General features: G+C 47.2%; 1 protein-coding gene across 1 annotated transcript; it reads right to left on the minus strand.

The window, feature by feature from the left end:
* Positions 1–2,991: 2,991 nt before the first annotated feature.
* disp3 (dispatched RND transporter family member 3) lies at positions 2,992–20,955 on the minus strand. The gene is made up of 22 exons (XM_047015628.1): positions 20,856–20,955; positions 16,442–17,003; positions 15,963–16,348; positions 15,580–15,799; positions 15,232–15,368; positions 14,612–14,746; positions 14,306–14,466; positions 13,976–14,115; positions 13,631–13,722; positions 13,285–13,437; positions 12,659–12,820; positions 10,884–11,024; positions 10,629–10,765; positions 10,169–10,338; positions 9,687–9,853; positions 9,420–9,583; positions 9,197–9,323; positions 8,955–9,100; positions 8,688–8,847; positions 4,004–4,117; positions 3,616–3,788; positions 2,992–3,348 (listed from the first exon to the last, which is right to left on the minus strand). Exons 2-22 carry the CDS (start codon positions 16,993–16,995, stop codon positions 2,992–2,994), a joined length of 3,996 nt encoding a protein of 1,331 aa, XP_046871584.1. The 5' UTR covers positions 16,996–17,003; positions 20,856–20,955.
* Between the last annotated feature and the right edge of the window lie 1,244 nt (positions 20,956–22,199).

Here is a 22,199-nt window from a genome sequence, read left to right on the forward strand (position 1 = left end):
TACATTTTTGTAAAATGCGATGCCATTTCACTTATTTTCTATTTTATCTCATTTTATTACATAATTGTTTAGTTTTTTTTGTTTTTTGTTGTTGCTCCATTTAGTGTCTCAGGCATACTTGAAAGATGTGTGTGCCCTGTAAGCTGGGGTAATAAAGACAGTTGTGTGTCAGTCCATGGACAGTTTGGATTTAAACTACGTAAATACCTTATTTCCACAGTGCAAACTCGCATCTCTCTCTGTCTCTCATTTGTCTTAATTTCTCTGTCTTTTTCATCTATCTCTCTCTGTTTCTGCATAATAACACTTTTCCTCCTGGTGCAATTGTTCATGGGTATTTATTGTCATAGCAACAGTTTGCACAATGCATATTTGGAGAGGTGCTGCAGAATTTCAGTCAATATCAACAAGGTTGATATTGGGCAGGGAAATCAATGTTGAAATTGATGTTTTCTCATCAACTCTTTTATTTGAGGTATTCTATCTCACAAATGCCTCATATTATTGTTAATATTTTTTTTATATGCATGCATATTTTCATGTATGTATGTAAGAATTAACATTAATGAAACCTTGTATAGTGAGTCCTGTGTCTAATAATAATAATATGTACATGTATGTCAGAACCTTTTTAGACACTAAAGGTTGACTAAGCATTAATATACACATTCCATTACATTACATGTGTGCATCAAGGTTGTATTGTATTGTATAGTAACAATATATCTATTGTTTCACTACAATGCAATTGCCATGCTCCACAGAGTAACAAGCAACCCAATTGTTAGGCTTTCCATCACGAACAGCTGTCCCCGAAAGGAAAAATATACAAAAAAATAACATTCATATTTATAGTGGCAAAGTGTAGTTTCAGACCGGCTCTTTGTTTTTCAGTGCAGTGGTGACCCGATCAAATATTCAACTGCTGGGAAGAACATATTGGTTCTCTCACTGTGCTGCTGCGTCACAATGCACCAGGAAAGACCTGGTGAGGGGACTGACAATCAGTTGTGTAGATTAGCACATGAAAATTGCTATGCCAACACTTGCTCTTCAGTGTGTTAGATGGTTTTCCACAAAGCGATAAGGCATGACAACTGATGGATGACATGGGAAATGCATATGATGGTTATTATAGTTCTCATGCTGGATCGTGAGACAGTTTGGCAGCAGTCTAATAGACTCGCTCTCCTCACAGTCTTGATCCAGAGAAATAGAGACACGAATAAACAACAAAGACAGGGATGGCCCTTTACCATAGCTGCAGTAATGACAACGACCAAGGCCTTTCCCTGCCAGAATACCAGCTTTATTTCAAACAGCAATACACACAAGACTTGACTCCAGTCACAGGAATGGTGTGAATGAAAGAATTCTCGTGGGTGGGAGTGGGCGCGTGTGCGGCGATAGAGACACACGGGCTGAAGGTGAAGTGGTGCTTGGAGTCCGAGAGCTCTGCTGAGGCTTGAGAGGTTTACAGCAAGTCCTCCTGAGTGCTGTTTAAAGCATGCAGAGAATGTGTGGAGTGTCTTCACCTGAGAGAATCACAAGTGGTGCTTCCTATGATCTTCTATACCTGGCTGAGCTGCAAGGGCAAGTTCACACAGCTGACAAGAGGGTTGAATTTCAAATTTACAGGAGGCAGTAAACTGGTCATGTAGTTGATATTTCTGTTGTAAAAACACCTTTGTAAAAAGCACAATATACACAATGTTTTGGAGCGTGACTAAACACTTGTTTTTTTGAGGAGTTGTTGTTGGCAACAGGTAGCCTTCTAACACTTTTTCTTCATGCATTTAGCAGCATGTGAATCTGACATGGGCCAGATTTATTCCAACACAAATAAACCAAAAGGTACTACATGTACCTTAAAAAACAACAACATTTCAGTTGTGTAAGGTAATCAGTCCCTCCTAGTGTTGGTTAACAACACACAACTCAGTGTCAGTGGAATGTTCATTTCTAATTTAATAACAGCCGTTACTTTCCAGCAAATTAAGTTCCATCAGTCAATCAAATAAAGCTGGAGGAAAGCGCAGAAGTTCAGACAAGAATTGGGAGCGCTGTTTCTAATTTTGGAATTTCTTTTCAAATGCTACCTGTTGCAGCTGTTTCATTTATACAGTCCTCCAACCTATCTTCACAATCATTTTGTCACGATGAGAAATAGAAAGTGTGAACATCCCAATGGTGACAATATTGCACAATTAAATTCTGTAGAAACTCATTGCGATATAGTGCAAAGTAGTGACCTCTCCTTACAAACAATACCGTGACACCCTGAATATTCACTAAGTTATGATTTGATATCTAATATCTATCAACACCTGTCCCAATCAGACGGCAGAGAGGTCACAGGTCATGGAACACAGTGACTCCCGAGGGTGTCTCAAAAAAGCACAGAGAGGAACCATGTGACTAAACCAGTCATTTTCAAAGTCCAGTCAAGTTGTTATTCAGATCAAATCTAATACTGTCTGAAAAATACTTCTAGTCAGATCATCGGTATGCAGCTTTTTTTTTTATAAGGATACTCCTTCAAAGTAGCTATATTATTACAGCTCAGTTTTCCAATAAATAACAATAAATTGCAATAAATAACGCAACAACAATGGTTATATTTTTGTTGAACCTAATCACGATGAAAAGTGAGGCCTACTTGGTACCAAACGGTGTCTTGTGGTGCTAGTACAACGATAACCACAGGAACAAACATCATTAACTGATCACGTGTGGAATCAAATTTGACCATGGAAATACTACAACGGCAACCGTGTGCTTTCAAGTAAAGTGCGACCAAACCAACCGACCATTAGTTCACCCAAGGGAGAGATCATAGACATGATCTCGATTGGCATCAGTGACACAAGATCCAGCTGACTTGTGACTATAAAAACTCCTTCTAAAACTCTAGGCTGGGACTGTGGAGTCATGAGGACTCCTGCAGACATGACATCTTCACTATGTTTGACAGTTGAGCGACAGTTTGCTTCACATTGTGAAGGCGTGCCAGGTGCCTCGCCCCAGCAGCCCTCCTGCCCAGCAGAGAGCCGCTCCGAGGCCCGCGGTCGCCATGACAGCCAGGCCGGCCCTGAGCACGGCCCTGGGGGGCCTGCTGAAGGAGGGCGGAGCCATGGTGGCCAACATGGCCGCCGTCACAGTCAGGGTGAACAGGATGGACACCGCTGTGTTGATGGCCACGATCTGGCCGAATTTGGCGAAAGGCACAATGACACAGAAAAAAAGGGGGACTGTTGAGATCACCGTGGTGACGGCGCTTGACACTATGGCGACGCCTACGTGGTTGACTGCCTCGAGAGCCCGCCTCCGCCGCTTAGCTGGAAGCTCCTGGAAAACACAGAGACACAGGATGTTAAACGAACCCCCTCGCTGTTTACCGCCGCTGGGCTCCTATTAAAAAATGAAAGTAAGTAATCGTGTTGAAACCCAGAGAACAAGTAAACAGAACATACTCATTAGAAAAATATCCATTCAAAAATGATGTGCCTCGAATATGGATGAATGGGTTCAGAGTGAGAGAACGTTCCACAAACAGATTTGTCTCCATGTTTTCCTGCTCCCTGTCATCAAACACGGCGCTGGTGTGAGTCCTACCAGACTGTGAGAGGGGGTCTCTGGCAGACTGTCCCCCGCCAGAAGGTAGCCCTCCACCAGGTGCAGACAGTAGTCCACCGAGGAGCCCACCAGGATGGAGAGCGAGATGGCCTCCACAGCCCCCATCTCCCAGCCCAGTACGTACATGATCGCCACCACCAGACAGATCACCCCTGGACACAAGCAGGAACAACCCAGTAAGCCCACCTCCAGCCCCCCCCCCCCCCCCCCCCACAGGAAAACCAGACAGGTCATGGAAGCCTGGAGAACGTAGTCACCTGCTTGTTATTCTAAGCTGTCTCTCTCTAAATCAACCCAATTCCTGTGCCTAATTCTCGAGGGCTCGTTATAGCGGTATGTAACTTGTGGTGCATAATAAGAGTCTTACCCAGGATGGTGAACAGGATGGGAAGCAGCAGGAGGGGATGGGCAGTGAACACAGACACAGCTGCCACACAGATCACCAGGGACAACAGCAGACTGCAGAGGGCGCTCTCGACACCTGCTCCCCGCCAGGAAAGAGTCAAACCAGTGACGAAAATCTGCTATCAACTTCGGACAATTATATGACATTTTCTCAAGAGCAATTCCTGAGGGGGACACCAAAATTACAGCTGTAACTCATAGCACATTTAAAAAGCACCATCGGGTCCATAATCAGCAAAGCGCTTTCATTGCGTATTATTAATATTATTGAAATTACATAGTTATGTTTACAGTGATTTATTGGAGGGACAAATCATATTTTCCCCCCGGGATTTACACCTATGAGCAATGTTCCCTCTAAGCTGCGCGCGCGCGGCCGCGCAGTCCAGTCGAAGTGGCCGCGCAATAGATTTTTCAGACCGCGCACATTTTTCAGACTGCACAAACGATTTTTTTTACAGGGGTTAAAAATCTGAGCATCAAAGGCGATGTAGGCTAGGTTATAAACATTTAAAATACTGACATGCATTGAAAACACTGAGACTTACACATGGGAAGTCTATCGATCAAATTCTCACCGAAACGAATGAAGCCCGAGAGAAACATATTCAGAGAGCACGATCCGACCCTGAACAAATTAAAATATTGATCGACAACGTGATGCTAGCACTTAACACCAACATGTCCATGTTATAAGTTCAGGATATACACGATCATATGGCAAAATACGTCGACCTACCTCAGAGTTGGAAAAGCAAAAATTATGCTATTGAATTTGTGGAATGTATCAACTCAGTTGTGCAGACTGAGGTGATAAGCAGTATAAGAAGTGCTCGTGTCCACACACTAATTGTGGATGAAAGTACCGATATCTCAGTGCATAAGATGCTTGTGCTTTACATAAAGTTTCGGGAGCAAACTGATTTTAGTTACAAAACAGTTTTTGCTGGAATCATTCAGCTTTCAGGATGCACTGCAGAAAACATCCTTGATGCCATTACTCAGTTCTACGCAGATCATGCGCTAGACATGAACAAAATGGTAATGTTTACATCAGATGGTGCTTCTGTCATGTTAGGCAGACATAAAGGAGTGGCTGCTTTACTGAAGCGTCAGGTACCACACCTGACTGAGCAACACTGCGTGGCCCATAGGGAGGACTTGGGAATTGATGACGCATGGAAAGATCTCCCTACAATGAAAGAGGTAGAAACGCTACTCCGGACAGTATACTCCATGTTTTGCAGATCATCTGTGAAGAAAGCCAAATTCACAGAGATGGCAGAGGTTTTGGAAGTGGATTCACTGTCTTTTAGGCCTTTGAATGAAGTGCGTTGGCTGTCACGCTACCACGCTGTGCACGCTTTTTTGCGAAATTTCAGCGCATTGACCGAATACTGCTCCAAAGAAGCTGACTCATTGCTAACCCCTTTGTTTATTTCATCCAAAACACACATGCTAACCCCTTTTGTCATTTACCCCAAAACACACATACTAACCCCTTTTGTCATTTACCCCAAAACACACATACTAACCCCTTTTGTCATTTACCCCAAAACACACATACCAACCCCTTTGGTCATTTAATCCAAAACACACATACTAACCCCTTTAGCAATTTCATCCAAAATACACATACTAACCCCTTTGATCATTAACCCCAAAACACACATACTAACCCCTTTGGTCATTTACCCCAAAACACACATACTAACCCCTTTGGTTATTTCATCCAAAACACACATACTAACCCCTTTGGTCATTTACCCCAAAACACACATACTAACCCCTTTGGTTATTTCATCCAAAACACACATACTAACCCCTTTGGTCATTTACCCCAAAACACACATACTAACCCCTTTGGTTATTTCATCCAAAACACACATACTAACCCCTTTGGTCATTTACCCCAAAACACACATACTAACCCCTTTTGTCATTTACCCCAAAACACACATACTAACCCCTTTTGTCATTTACCCCAAAACACACATACTAACCCCTTTGGTCATTTACCCCAAAACACACATACCAACCCCTTTGGTCATTTCATCCAAAACACACATACTAACCCCTTTAGTAATTTCATCCAAAATAAACATACTAACCCCTTTGATCATTTACCCCAAAACACACATACTAACCCCTTTGGTCATTTACCCCAAAACACACATACTAACCCCTTTGGTTATTTCATCCAAAACACACATACTAACCCCTTTGGTCATTTACCCCAAAACACACATACTAACCCCTTTGGTTATTTCATCCAAAACACACATACTAACCCCTTTGGTCATTTCATCCACAACACACATACTAATCCCTTTGGTCATTTACCCCAAAACACACATACTAACAATTTTGGTCATTTATCCCAAATGACACATACTAACCCCTTTGGTCATATACCCCAAAACACACATACTAACCCCTTTGGTCATTTCATCAAATACACTCATACTAACCCCTTTGGTCATTTCATCCAAAACACACATACTAACCCCTTTGGTCATTTACCCCAAAACACTCATGCTAACCCCTTTGGTTATTTCATCCAAAACACACATACCAACCCTTTTGGTCATTTCATCCAAAACACTCATACTTACCCCTTTGGTCATTTACCCCAAAACACACATACTAACCCCTTTGGTCATTTCATCAAATACACTCACACTAACCCCTTTGGTCATTTCATCCAAAACACACATACTAACCCCTTTGGTCATTTACCCCAAAACACTCATGCTAACCCCTTTGGTTATTTCATCCAAAACACACATACCAACCCTTTTGGTCATTTCATCCAAAACACTCATACTTACCCCTTTGGTCATTTCATCCAAAACACACATACTAACCCCTTTGGTCATTTACCCCAAAACACACATACTAACCCCTTTGGTCATTTACCCCTAAACACACATACTAACCCCTTTGGTTATATCATCCAAAACACACATACTAACCCCTTTGGTCATTTCATCCACAACACACATACTAACCCCTTTGGTCATTTACCCCAAAACACACATACTAACAATTTTGGTCATTTATCCCAAAACACACATACTAATCCCTTTGGTTATTTACCCCAAAACACACATACTAACCCCTTTGGTTATTTCATCCAAAACAAACATACTAACCCCTTTGGTCATTTACCCCAAAACACACATACTAACCCCTTTGGTCATTTACCCTAAAACACACATACTAACCCCTTTGGTTATTTCATCCAAAACACACATACTAACCCCTTTGATCATTTACCCCAAAACACACATACTAACCCCTTTGGTCATTTCATCCACAACACACATACTAACCCCTTTGGTCATTTACCCCAAAACACACATACTAACAATTTTGGTCATTTATCCCGAAACAAACATACTAACCCCTTTGGTCATATACCCCAAAACACACATACTAACCCCTTTGGTCATTTCATCAAAAACACTCATACTAACCCCTTTGGTCATTTCATCCAAAACACACATACTAACCCCTTTGGTCATTTACCCCAAAACAGACATGCTAACCCCTTTGGTTATTTCAATCAAAACACACATGCTAACCCAGTTGGTAATTTCATTCAAAACACACGCTAACCCCTTTGATATTTTCAGCCAAAACACACATACTAACCCCTTTGGTCATTTACCCCAAAACACACAAACTAACCCCTTTGGTCATTTACCCCAAAACACACATGCTAACCCCTTTGGTTATTTCATCCAAAACACACATGCTAACCCCTTTGGTCATTTACCCCAAAATACACATAGTAACCCTTTGGTCATTTACCCCAAAACACACATACTAACCCTTTGGTAATTTACCCCAAAACACACATACTAACCCCTTTGGTCATTTACCCCAAAACACACATACTAACCCCTTTGGTCATTTACCCCAAAACAAACATGCTAACCCCTTCGGTCATTTACCATTTACATTTTCTAAAATGACCATTCCATTTTGAGGACTTGGTTCCCCATAGACCCAATGTTAGAGCTAGATCTGCTAACTGTTTCTATCCTGGTGATTGTTGCATTAGATCTAGGGATCTAGATCTAGGGATCTAGATCTAGGGAGTCAGATGGCTGAGCGGTGAGGGAGTCAGAACAGACCCAAAACAGAACACTTTACCTTAAGGATGTATTTAAAAAATGTTCATGTTGAGTTGGAGCCCTGGTAGCTCAGTGGTTAAGCATGTGTAACATGTGAGCTGAGGCTGAAGTAAAGGGTGCAGTGTTCAAATCCCAGGTGTGTCTTCACTAATGTAAGGTGAATCTTTAAGAAATAGAACACTTAACCTTAAGGATGTATTTTCAAAATGTTCATATTGTCACAGAGCTTCATGTTGAATTGGAGCCCTGGTAGCTCAGTGGTTAAGCATGTATAACATGTAAACTGAGGCTGGGCCAAAAGGTCTTGGGTTCTAATCCCATATGTGTCTTTATAGATCTACCCAAAGAAAGTAGAAGCTGATATTTTAAATGTTATGTCATCAACAAACGAGTGGATGATTGTGAGCCACAAAAACTCACGGCTAGGTTTAGTTCAGTAGTTAGAGATGACAGATCATGATGTGAAGTTGAATATGAAAAATATACTGCCAATGCTCAACTTGCCTATGATCTCCATGAAGATCTGCTTCCAGTGTTCGCATGTCTGGAAACCTCGACGCAGAGCAGAGGATTGTGGGAGGGTGGCAAGCTGTTCCTGCAGGAAGTTCTCCCACTGAAGAAAGTCTGAATGTGTCTGGAAGGAGGATTTTCCCTTGTAGGTTGTCTTGGAAACAAACACAGCAGGAAGTTAGTACAGCACTGGCTCATCCACGGGGAGAGTTTAAGGTTTCCAAATGATGATAGTGTGCTTTGAGCTACGGTTGTACGTACAGACTCGAAGGCCATGGACAGCCAGCGCACCCTGCCAGCGCTCAGCCCTACAGTCCCGTGAGATAGTTGGCCTGGCAGGAGGTTGGGCTTGGGGAGCGCGTGACATTCAGGGTGGAGGAGAGGCAGAATAGATGACAGCTTGTTTCCTGGGGAAGAGGAGGGATAAGGAACACGGGAGAGCAGGGATAGGAAACATTCACATCTAGATTTGTCTGTGTGGTTGTCGTTTGTGTGTCGGTTACCTGAAGGTAGACACTGTGCCCCCCCCGGCTTGACCAGCTCTGTGTTAGCACTGATGGCTTTGCACAGTTTGCAGAGATACCCAATTTCCTTGAAGATGTCAAATTCTGGATCCAATATGATGCTACCCTTTGAAGACAATGTAGAGAGAAAATCAATGCCAATAAATTGTATATTTTGCTGGATGAAAACATACTTTTTAAAATGATCCAGCAATCTCCTCACCATATCCCCTATGACATGGTTGTCTGTGCGCTGTGTGCGGTTGACTCCCAGAATACCAAACACCACAAACACCATGGCTCCTGTGTCCACCAGGGGGCGTACTGCTGGCTGGCCACACCCACCTCCACTACAGGGGTTGAAGCCAGAGGTCTTTGACTTGGTGGCTGACGTGTCATCTTTGAGATACATAGAAAAATGTATTTGCCTTTGTTGGAAAACCGACAACTCGTGAGCCTGAAACTGCATTTTCCTCTTGCGCTTGGATACCGGTATGTAAATGATGCGTCGTGGCTGCTTCTGGCTTACTGGAGAGTGGCGAATAGAAGGAGCCTTGCGTTGCTCCATCAGGCCCGGAGCCGAACACACAGCCTGGGGGCTCAGCACACACTCTGCTGGGGTGAGGACTGAGCCGGTGCTGGGCGTAGTACAGTCTCCTGGGAGGCACGACAGAAACTCTGTCAATATCTCTTCGGATGGAGTTTCTCCATCTGACTGATGTGCTTATTTTACATGTATATGTTTCACATATAAGCTCAATTTACAAACATCATATGAATAGTGCATGCAGTAACAACGGTAGATAGTCAAGGATCAGAAGTGCTTAGTTCAATTATTCTAGTATTTCGGTAGTTAGAAAACCAAGAAAGGTCTTTATGGTCAGAATGCAACAAGAGCAGTCTTTTACAGTTGTGTGGACAGCACAGTCAAAAACAACAACAACAGAAACATTCCCTCCTGACGCCACCAACCTGCTGTGATGCTGCGGGCTCGAAGCCACGTAGAAGCTGAACTCTGACCTCCAGCCGTGGTGCGGGTCGCACGCCAGCGAGGTGAGCATCCAGCTAGCGTGGGGCTGGTAGATGTGGGACACGCACACCGTCATGCGGGTGCTGTAGTTGCTGTTGGGTCCTCTGTAAGCCTGTTCGGAGCACATCAGATCAAGGAGTCATATGGCTGAGCGGTTGGGGAATCGGGCTATTAATCAGAAGGTTGTCGGTGCGATTCCCGGCTGTGCCAAATGACGCTGTGTCCTTGGGCAAGGCACCTCACCCTACTTGCCTCGGGGGAATGTCCCTGTACTTACTGTAAATCGCTCTGGATTAGAGTGTCTGTTAAATGACTAAATGTAAACGTAAATGTAGGATGACTCCTGGCCTTCGGGGACTGCCCAGGGCAGGGGTGAAACACGGAAAGGGGGGTTCTCCTCACCAGGAAGGACGGCACGTCTCCGTGTCCGGAGCCGAGGGCCCTCCAGGGCGAGGGCACGCTGGCGTTGACAGAGTAGCGGTACCGACTCACAGACACCCCCGCGTCTAACTTGAAGACGTACACCGTCAGCAGGGGGCCTGGGAAGGAATACATTTCAAACAACTCGTTCACGGGGGGACTGTTATTATTCCGGTGAGCCGTGCGGTGACGTGGTGAGACGGGTGTTTTCTGCCTGAAACAGCAGGAGGGAGGTACCTGTTGTGTTGGACTTGGAGCTGGGCTTGGCTGGGCTCTGGGGAGACTGGCTGGCAGGATCGTGGTGGAGGTGGCTGCCAGGTGATGAAGAGCCAGAGTGGGCGTTGGTGTGTAGATAGTGAGGCTTCTCCATAAACACACCTATAGCAAACCGCCCACGCCAAGCAGGAATTCAAAGCGAGGCATGACCTTATTGTAGCTAGACTGGAGAGCAGGCATAAACAGACACATACATTCCTTGTCTGCCTGGCTTGTTATAAAGGATGTCGATTTGAACATCCACCTTTTTTCTTATCTCCGCATATGTTAGCTCTACCCCTACTGGGAGGATGAACCTAATTCAGCATGCACAGTGCAAAAGGCACACACATGGGTACAGAGTATATATTTTTGGGCGCGACATGATTTGACATATTTTATAGTTGTGCATTTGTCCTTAATGCACTCACACTAATCCAGTCATGCCTTTCATTACCACGCTAACAACTACTTAAAGACATTTAGTTTTACTCAATCTAAAACAATCTCTTGTTAGATCTGTGATAATCATACTTCATGCATTATGAAATCAAAGTTCAAGCTCAGATGGGCTGAGGCACAATGCGTAACAGGGGCTACATCTTTCACAAACATCGTGACAAACCCACTCAACACTTGCAATGAACTGGAAGGATGTCTCTATGAAAGAGTTGCGAAGAGTATTAGTATGACAGTGACAGGAAACCTAGTACTGGTTTGTATAAGGAAATAAAAAGATTTTTGCACAAAAATATACATATTATTTGAACATTCATCCTGAAGTATTCAGTAAGAATGTAACATATATGGAAGTAGGTATATTATGAAAACCTCTATTGTTTTATAATTTATTCAAGACCGATGCATTCTGGGACACTGTGGCAGGCAATGCCTTGACCGCTGTGGTTGTTCCAGATGCTGAGCAGGGTCTGGAGGTTGGTAGGGTCTGCAGTTGTATTTTTGTCTTCAATACACTTCAACTAACCTTGTCATTCCTTTCATTAACACACAATCAACTGATTTTAGACACTTTGTTTTACTTATCCATATAGCTCTTGTTATAACATTTGTAATCATACCTCATGAATTAAGAAGTCAAAGTTCAAGCTCAGAAGGGCTGAGGCACAATGCGTAACAGGGGCTGTACCTGTCACAGATCGCCTGTGTTGAACCCACTCATCATTTGCAATGAACTGGAAGAATCATTGCGCAAATTGTTGCAAAGAGTATTAGTATGACGGTGACAAGAAACCCAGTGCTGGTTTGTATAATGAAATAAAAAGATTTTTGCCAAAAAATGTACATATTATTTGAACATTCATCCTGAAGTTTTCAGTAAGAATGTAACATACATGGAAGTAGGTATAATATGAAAACTTCTAAAAAATAATTTATTCAAAACTGATGCATTCTGGGACAATCACTGAACAAGGCTGCATTGCCACCTTTTGGTTCCCTAAAAACCTCGTCCACCTTACCTTTCCTCTCCTCCACCTATCCTCCACCTCCATACCTGTCCTCTCCTCCACCTCTCCTCCTCCACCATACCTCTCCTCCACCTCTCTTCCACCTCCATACCTTCTCCTCCACCTCTCCTCCACCATACCTCTCCTCTCCTTTACCTCTCCTCCTCCTCCACCTCCATACCTCTCCTCTCCTCCACCTCTCCTCCACCATTCCCGTCCTCTCCTCCACCTCTCCTCCACCTCCATACCTCTCCACAATAGTGGCTGAGGAAGGATGTAATCAGCACTGACCGGAACACATGTGGCAGGCGATGCCTTGACCGCTGAGGTTGTTCCGGAGGGCCAGCAGGGTCTGGAGGTTGGTGTCTGGCCGAAACAGGAGCGGAGCATGGGTGGCTGGTCTCAGGAGACAGCAGCAGCCAGCAGACACCAGCAGGACCAGCAAATACACACCTGAACACAGGGGACAACGCTGAGCGGGAGGCACTGCAGATGGGAGAGACCACTGGAGGGCAGGGAGGCAGGGAGGGAGGCAGGGAGGCAGGGAGGCAGGGAGGGAGGCAGGGAGGGAGGCAGGAAGGCAGGGAGGCAGGGAGGCAGGGAGGCAGGGAGGCAGGCAGGGAGGGAGGCAGGGAGGGAGGTCTAAAGAGGAAGAAAACAGGGGGGAGGGGGGAGACGTAAGGAGGGATGGACTGATGAATGATGAAGACTCAGGGAGGGATGGAGGAGGGATGAGGAAGACATAGGGGAGCTAGGCGACAGGGAGGGAGAAGTGAAGAAGACGGAAGAGCAGGGAGGGAGGGAGGGAGGGAGGGAGATTCAGGCACAGATCAGAGGAATCCCTTTAGAAAGGGCACATGAATAGTTCATGAGATGCGCCGGCTCTCCTGATCTCAGGAGGCAGGCTGACGGCTTACCTAGAACGGTTTTGCGGTTTTCCACGGCGGGCTCTGCCACCCAGCGCTTCAGCGCCCACTGGAGTTTGGCGCTCACCACCCCAGCGCCAGTCTGAGGGGAGGGGGAGGCCTCCAGGGAAAGAGACAGGATGTCCACATCTGGCTCACAGGACTCTGTGGGGACAGGGAGAGAGAGACATGTAGAGAGAGAGGGAGAGAGAGAAAGAGAGAGAGAGAGAGAGAGAGAGAGAGAGGAAGAGAGAGAGAGAGAGAGAGAGAGAGAGGGAGAGAAGGGGGAGAAAGAGAGAGAGTGACTGGACTCTTTTCTCTTTGTGACTGTTGGGCAGGGGGAAGATAACAATCTCACCTGGCTCCATCTCTACTGACAGGAGGGCCACGTCATCATCCCCATCTGACAATGGACTGTGGAGCACAGACAGACCTGTCAGCGTCTTCAACCTGGAGGAGGGAGAGAGACACAGAGAGACACAGAGAGAGTGAGAGACAGCGATAATGAGGGAAGGGGAGAGAGGGGGGGGGGGGGGAGACCGACACAAAAAGACAGAGATAATGAGGGAAAGGTACAGAGATAAAGACAGAGCCAGCTTTAAAAAAAAGAGTAAAGTCTTTGTTAAACATGTCACCTCAGACAAAACAAAACCCGAGTGCACAACAATGGCCTGAGCCAGGAAACAAAAGAAGCGGATCTTACCACCTCCACCAGGCGTTCTCGTACCCCTCCACAGCCTGGCTCCAGACACACAAGGCTGCAGGCATGAGCAGGGACACCCAGAGCCAGCAGCAGCTCACTATCAGCGCCATGAACAGACCAAAGTCTTGCACAGCTGGGATCTGACGGATCGGACAAGGTACAGACAGACGTCTTCAGACAGCTGTGGTAAAAACACTCAATCTTTCAAACTAGAACATTCCACACACGCGCACGCTGCAGAGCCGAAGCGGACCTGATAGACAAACAAATTAATATAAAAGCGATGAATCCGTGAAGAGAGGAATCATGAGCTGTGGATCCAGGCGTTACCTGAGAGAAGGTGTTGGCAGCGTAGGCCGCCGCGGTGGTGAAGGAGGTGAGGAAGGTGGCTCGACCCGCCGTTTTGACCGTGTAGACCATGCGCTGCAGTGGCAGGGCCAGGTGAGAGGCTTGCCGGAAGGTGCTGATGAACACAAACACGTCGTCCACGCCTGGGGACGCAGGGGGAGGGGCAGAGAACACGACGCCGAGCGCTTCATTAGCAGCTCATTTCGCCAGCTTGAGAACCTCTACGCCGCTTTCCGTGAACTGACTTTTGTCGGCAAGAGAGAGAGAGAGACGAGTTCGGTCACTCACCGATACCGATGATCACAAAGGCGGCCACTCCGTTGAGGATACCCAGGTACCTCACGCCAAAGACCACGTGGTACAGGAACAGAGCCACCAAGCAGCTCAGACCAATGCTAGCCAAGCCAAAGAAGGACAGGAACACTGAAGAAACAGTCACGTCGGACATTTCAGTCGCTAAGCAGACTCAAACCGAGGTAGAAACACGTATATTCAGAAAGTACAGCAGAAGATCAAGGATCATAAGAGCGTGGTTCTTGCAATATGTTGGTGGTCAAAGTCAAGTAACAGTCTGTATATACTAGCCACACAGTACAACTTAAGTTAGAACTCTCAGATATCTCAGATGTCAGTGTTCTCTGTACACACAAACACACACAAACATGGCAAGATGAAACAGAACCATAAAATGAATAATGGCAGAATGTTCTCTATAGGCCCTGGTCTTGACCAGAGAGAGAGAGGCCCTGGTCTTAAACCAGAGAGAGAGAGATGCCCTGGTATTGACCAGAGAGAGAGAGAGGCCCCGGTCTTAAACCAGAGAGAGAGAGAGGCCCTGGTCTTGACCAGAGAGAGAGAGAGGCCCTGGTCTTAAACCAGAGAGAGAGAGAGGCCCTGGGGAGACCTACCAGAGAAGGAGGTGAGGATGTAGACCAGCACAGCGATGCAGGCTCCACTGATAAGAGCGAGGAGCATGTCACTGTGGAACGTCTGCCTCACCTCGTTATCAAACAGCTCTGTCCCTCCATAGAGAACCCTCACCTGGCTGGGGCACACACACACACAGACACACACACAGACAGGCACACACACACACATACATATGTAGCGGGTTGATCGGCTCAGGTACCCCTAGACCTGAGGCCGGTAACACTTACACACACACACAGAGATATACATACATCCACACAGGAATAAACAATGGCATGGGGTATGGTGTGTATGTGTGTGTGTTTGTGTGTGTGTGTGAGACTGACCTGGTGGACTGCCGGGCCAGGATGTCAGCGTACTGCACCACAAAGTCCCTGAAGCGCCTCCTCTGCTCCGCCGGCCGGTCCTGCAGAGAGTAGAAGGAGGGCAGGGGTGCCCCGAAGTGGATCTCACTCCTCAGGAGGGAGGAGGAGAGACGCTCCGGGGAGAGACTCTCGTCCACGTACCAGTAGAACTGAGGGTGGATCATGGCCAGACTCAGGGCGCCTGCAAGCACAAGAAACACCGCGAATCAGAAGAAAACAAAACGTGAAATAAAAACACAGTAGGACCTAGACGAGGACTAAGACAAATATGTGAGATATATTCGATCTAGCTTCAGTTTAGGTGTTTTTTTTTTCCTTCAGGTCTGGTTTGTCAGGCTTCTCACCCTGGATGTCTGCCAGGTCGGGGCCCATGCCGTCGTAGTAGATCCTGTCGGCGCGCTCGCTGGGGAAGAGGTAGGAGAGGAGGGAGCTGGGAGGGGAGCAGAAGGACGGCCCCAGAGGGAGATCCCTCAGAGCCTCCAGGGGCTTCCAGCAGAACTGCTGGAACTGGGGGTGCTGCATGAGGAGGCGCTCCACGCTGTGGATGGTACTGAGTCGCTCGGGGGTGAAGATGTTGTTGTCCCCGGCCCCGCCCTGAGCCACAAACACCAGCTCCATCCTCCATAGGGCCTGGCTCTGCTGGTAGGAGTAGCTGGACGCGAGCCTCCGCTCCCTGAGTAATGATCTCCCTCGGCTCCCGTCTCCTTCCCCCCCGGAGGGACCGCCCACGCTCCAGGCTGTGGCGTTTCCGCCCGGCTCCTTTTCCACCCTCTCTGCTCCGTCGGCGTCCGTCTCTTCAGACCTCGACGTCTCGTCCCGGCGCCGACCTCCGACCTCCGCTCGGCCTCCGAGCCTCGCCGGAGCTCCCCTCCTCCGACGGGCGCCGCCTGTGAGGGCGCTCTCCCTCGCGGACGTGGCGTTGAGCCCATCGGGGTGCGAGCCCTCGGACGCGCCTGTCCCCTGCTTGCCCAGTCCCTGCAGGAGGAGGTCTCGGAGCGCCGAGGTGTCGTAGTCGTCCGGGTCGCAGCGGTGCCGCTCCCACGAGCCCAGCTGACTCTTCACGGCGATGGCGAGAGCATCGAAGCGCTCGGCCGAGAAGTGGCTGTGGACCTCGAAGGCACTGTAGGAGAGGTCGATGTCCAGCGGGGGGCAGTAGAGGAACATGTAGGCGGAGAGGGCACAGGGCAGTAGGACTCCGGCTCCCAGCACCACTCCACTCACCCAGGGCACTGTGTAGACCCAGCCCACGACCCTCCACACTCCCCCCACCCCGCCGTCCCCCGGGCTGTGGCTTGCCTCCTCGCCCCCCTGCTCCTCGTCCTCCTCCTCCCCCTCCCAGCCTGTCTGAAACAACAGCGGCTCGTCCTCCAGCTCCATAATGACACCTGTCACAGGGAAACACGGGCACTTTATCATCACTCAGCTGCCTGATGGGAATATTTTGTCGTCCTTGTACAGGAGCGCAGAGACGTAAATTCTCGGGTGATTTACAGAGAATTTGTGACAGTGAGGGCCCGGGTTACTTTCTAACCCAGCATGGGAGCAGTTATTAAATCAGTCATTAAATCCGTCTCAGCGGCTGGGGAAAAACGACTTCAGAGAATTTCAAATTTTACGAGGTAGATGGAAGTTTTCTCGATGCCCCCCCCCTTCCCCCTTAGAAAAAGAGCATTGCTCCCACTTAAAGATGCTGATCACCGAAGCTCACTGGAGGCTTTGATGAAACGGGAGCCGCAATTTTATTCTCCTCGCTCACTTTGTCAGGGTCTGCGAATCAGTTTCTCCTCCAGCGAGCACCACAGCCGTACCTGCGGCCGCCGTGGGTTTCGCTGAGCCGCAGAATCTTTTTTATCAGCTCATCGTCTTAATCACTGACATCAGGAGTGGGATCGTCAAGTGAACGGGACTTGAAATGTGAAACTTGGGAGAAGTGCTTATCTTCGCTTGCTGGACGACAGTTGATGGTGTCACAGGGGTAGCTGCTCAGCCTTTTAACGAGGGCGAGGTGGGACTTTATATTCAAGTGGCACTCGTGTCTGCGAACTGCAACCTGGCAGGTGATCTGCTATCTTTAGAAAGGAGCCGAGAGGTCATCCATGTGGGCCAGGCAGGACAGAGAAAGGGGAAGGAAATTTCCATATCTCTGCACAGCTTGTGTCTCCAGTAATCAGACACAATGACAGTGAATTTTGGTAGATTTTCATTGTGAAAAGTGCTAAGACAACTCGCGGGCATTCATCCAAATACAATGAACGGCAGAGTAGGTGGCATGCAGATAACAAGGGAGATGCATCAAGCCCATTTACATTCTAAGCTGTGCCCAATCAACTGTATATATTTCGTTCAAGGGGATCATCTCTTCATCTCAGCCGTTCACTGAGAGAGAGAGTCCCACATCTGTCTCCGCCCCGACAACATCTGTGACCCTCACATCATGCAGAGGACAAACTCATTAGGTGCTTCACATCTTCATCGTGGGAAGGAGTGAAGGAGATTGGGAAGGAGAGGAGAGAGGGAGGGAGGTTTGGAATGAGAGGAGGAGAGAGGGAGGTTTGGAATGAGAGGAGGAGAGCGGCAGGTTTGGAATGAGAGGAGGAGAGAGGGAGGTTTGGAATGAGAGGAGGAGAGAGGGAGGTTTGGAATGAGAGGAGGAAAGAGGGAGCTTTGGAATAAGAGGAGAGGGAATGAGGTTAGAAATGAGAGGAGGAGAAAGGGCGGGAGGTTAGAAAGGGAGGGAATGAAGGGGGCAATGCAGTACAGACAGCAGGATAGAGGGGATAGGGGGAGGAAGAAGGGAGAGCAGGAGGAGGAAGAGAAGGGCAATGGTGCATCCTAGCCTTCAACAGCCCCCCACTGACACATGATCATCTCCTGCATGTAAGCGATGAGGACACTACTATAAACACTGTTCAGTATTCATAGGAATCTCAGTCAGGTGACTACCTGGAGCTCTCAGTTGGGCTCTGTGTATCTCTCCGCTAGTATTACCATCAGTGGTACGGACACACATCTTTCTACTTCATTGCCCTACACACACACACACACACACGGTCAACACAACACAACACACTTATCACAAATACTGTCATGCTGACTTGTTTTAAACCAGCACTGTGTTCGTTGCTAATATAAATGTTCCTGCTGAGTGCACAGTTAAACACTTAGACTGCCCCCCCCCCCCCACACACACACACACACACACATACACACACACAGAAGGACAGCAAAGCCTTCGTCGCATGCACAGCTGCTGTAAGTAATCTCCCCGTGATTGGCTCATGGGATTCCTCCCGGTCTTGTTTGGAGGGAGAGCGCTCTCTCTCCGCTCTGCCAGACATACAGTGTATAATGGCCATTCATTATGACAAGAACTGCAGGAGGATGTGTGGTGCTGGTCAAGGGAGGGAGACGTGTTCAGCGGCCGACAAAAACGGGTCCTCCTTCCCATTAGTTCTCAGTGGTTAGAAGCAGACTGAGTCCAGATGAAGCTACACAGGTGTGGAGGAAAAATAGAAGGTGATTTGGTAATGGCGTCCTGTATGGACGTCAGAAGCTGTTTCTTGTGCCTGGAAGTGAAGCTGTCTCTCTGGTTTTCTGTCTCTCTCTCTTTCTCCCTCTGTGCGCTGTGTACTTCAATCTAGTAACATTTCAAGGGTTTTTTTTTTATCTGAAGATTGCACACAGCAAAAGAGAGGAACTGATTTAACGAGGCTGAGGGTATAACATCTATATTCATGAAGCTGACATCCACATGATTGGCTCATTTTGAGTTGAACGTGGCACTGCAGACATGCCTCTTAATTTCATTTCGGGCGTGTTTACAGTTGTAGTCTTTGGACACACACACCGCATGCCAATGAACCGCCCTGTGTCTGCAAACACAGGACTCAGAGGTCCCTGAAGTGGAAGCTGCTGGATCCGTGACAGGAAGTAATGCCCCCCAGAGTGTACTGGAGCACAGGGATGACACAGGTGTACTTGGCCCTCAAGCACAAACGTGTCCCTGCGCTATTCTGCTACATGAGTGCGACCCCCCTTGTTATCCTGCTGGTGTGTTTGTTTAGTACTGTGCTGTGTGTGGTGTTCCGTTTCCCGGAGAGTTAATCTGGACTCTAAACACTCCCAGCATGCCTTGAGTCTTATCTGTTAGCCCATCTTCCTGACATCCCAACCTAAGCTAACTGGGCAAGACAGCTTTCATTTCCCCCTTGCTGTGTGGGTGTGTGTGGGCGTGTGTATGTTTGTGTGTGTTTCTGTGGATGTGTGTGTGTGTGTTTGTGTGCATGTCTGTGGATTTGCGTTTGTTGTCTGGGTTTGTGTGTGTGTGTCTGTGTGCATGTCTCTGTGTGCGTGTCTGTGTGCATGTCTGTGTGTGTGTGTGTCTGTGTGCTTGTCTGTGTGTGTGTGTGTGTGTGCATCCATTTCTTTGTCTGTATGCGCTTGTCTATGAGCATGTGTCTGTCTTGGAGTGTCTGTAAAGGTGTGATTACTGTAACCTTCCTTACTGACAACAGCTAAAAATAGTCTGCCTCCCTCTCTCTCTCTCTCTCCTCCCTCCATCTCATCCAATATGGATTTCCTACAGTCTCTATGCCACCACATTCAGGCATGTGTACTGACAGGACATCATTCAAAGGGGGACATTCATATCTTGTCGGATCTCCTAGAAGACACTGATTATGTACGAATGCTGAGTAAACTCACCACAGGGAATCCTTCATGTCAAGATCTGCTGCACAGTTGAAGTCTGAAGACTTCTGGTTCTCTCGTGCTCTACTTGTACCTTAATCACAGAGATTAATCTGATATCTGGATACATGCCCCCCCCGGTGGGCAGCACTGTGTGAGTGCACATTGAAAAAGACGGAAGGATTGCACAAGCAATTTCACTTGTACGGCACGATGAAGAGAGACACAGCACTTGTGCAGTGAGCTGAAATCAAAGCTGTGTCTGTCAGTGGAATTCTCTCGACTGCATTAAAGCACAGTGCAAGAAAACTTGTTTATCCACACGAGAGCTCGCCTGATTCAACAGTCCCTAAGAGGGACTTACCAGACGGTTCTCCACAGCTACACTGCCTCTCTCCTAGGAGCCTGGGTTTTTGAAATGACTGTTGTGAATGATGTCCTGTTTTGGAAGATGGAGTGGCTGAGAGGGGTTCTTCAGAACTGATTCCAGATTGAATCACGTTCCATGTTGCGATATATTTAAATGGAGAGAAAAAAGAGCATCTTACCTGAGCGTGTTGTTCTGGAGGTATGTTCTGGTGCTAGGTTCAGGGAGGTGGGTTTTGATCCTGAAGATGTATAACCTGCTCTGCTATTTCATGTCTAACTTGTTCTCCAGGTATAAATTGATTTTTCTGTTGATCTCCGTTTTTTTAGTTCATCTAGTTCTCAGGAGAGGGACTACAGTACAGAAGACTCCCAAAAAAAAGGACACAATTATTTTCACTCAATGAATCCTATCACCTGAAGAATCCATGTGTTTTTTGTCCTTACTCTCCCAATCTTCATTTTTTCTCTCTCTCTCTTCCTCTTTCCCTCCCTCCTCTTTGCCTGGTTGTCCAGGCGACAGACTCAGTGAGTGTCAGTTCTTTCACTTCCCAAGCAGCTCCTTTCTCTCATGGCTTTGTTCAGCCTCCTCTCCTGACTGGCTCACTGCAGGGACGGGCGCGGGGAGGGCAGCACAGCCCGCGCGTCACCAAGACTACAGACAGAGCGGAAAGATGCCTTGCGCTGCTTCACAGCGGAGCTCGGGAAAACGCTGGCTAGGCTCAAGCTTCACGAAGCGAATTATGTGTTTTATTCATGAATCTCTGGTCATGAGACAACAGCGAAGTCCCCCTTCGGTTTTATGAGGGTTGGGGTGGTACGGTCTGACCGGGACTCTCGGAGAGGGGGATCGTAACATAGAAACTGGATGCAGCGGGAGACGAGGTCGAGGCCGTATCATTCTAACCTCTGAATTGAGTCCATCATTATGGGGTGCATTTCTATAGTCACCGAGACATGCTAGTAACCGATAACCAAAGTATTCAAACTGGCTTACTGTCAAGAACTACAGCATAGCAAAATGGTTAATTCACAACATAAATTAGATTGGATATTAATTAGACTGTATAAACATGTCATTCCTTTTGTTATTTTGTCATCGATTTCAATACCGTTTTATAATGCTACACGGTGTGTTAATATAACATTTCGCAAAATATTTCGATATTCACCAACAGAAAAACTAAATATGGCACAATTTCCATCCATCATGTTGCCGAGTATCATCAGCATTTCATTCAAAAGTCAAAGTGCTTTATTTTTCAAATATTCAGAATGCCAATGTTATCTGGACAATAACAAGCAGGACTGGTATTAAGAGTCCTGATGGTTCCTCGTTGCAGGGGCCTGTGATAGATCTGGGGGAGAGTGAGTGAGACAGGCAGGGCCGAGAGAGGAGGCACAGCGAGTGCACGCGGTTAGTGTTGGTGTGACTAACACCTAAATCCATCTGCCTCTGTTTCATACTGGCCTCTTCATCCGCACTCGCACTGCTGAGGCAGCAAAACAGAAACCTAGCAATGACT

This window comes from Hypomesus transpacificus, unplaced genomic scaffold, assembly GCF_021917145.1.
Source record: "Hypomesus transpacificus isolate Combined female unplaced genomic scaffold, fHypTra1 scaffold_31, whole genome shotgun sequence".
In the NCBI taxonomy this organism is placed as follows: Eukaryota; Metazoa; Chordata; class Actinopteri; order Osmeriformes; family Osmeridae; genus Hypomesus; species Hypomesus transpacificus.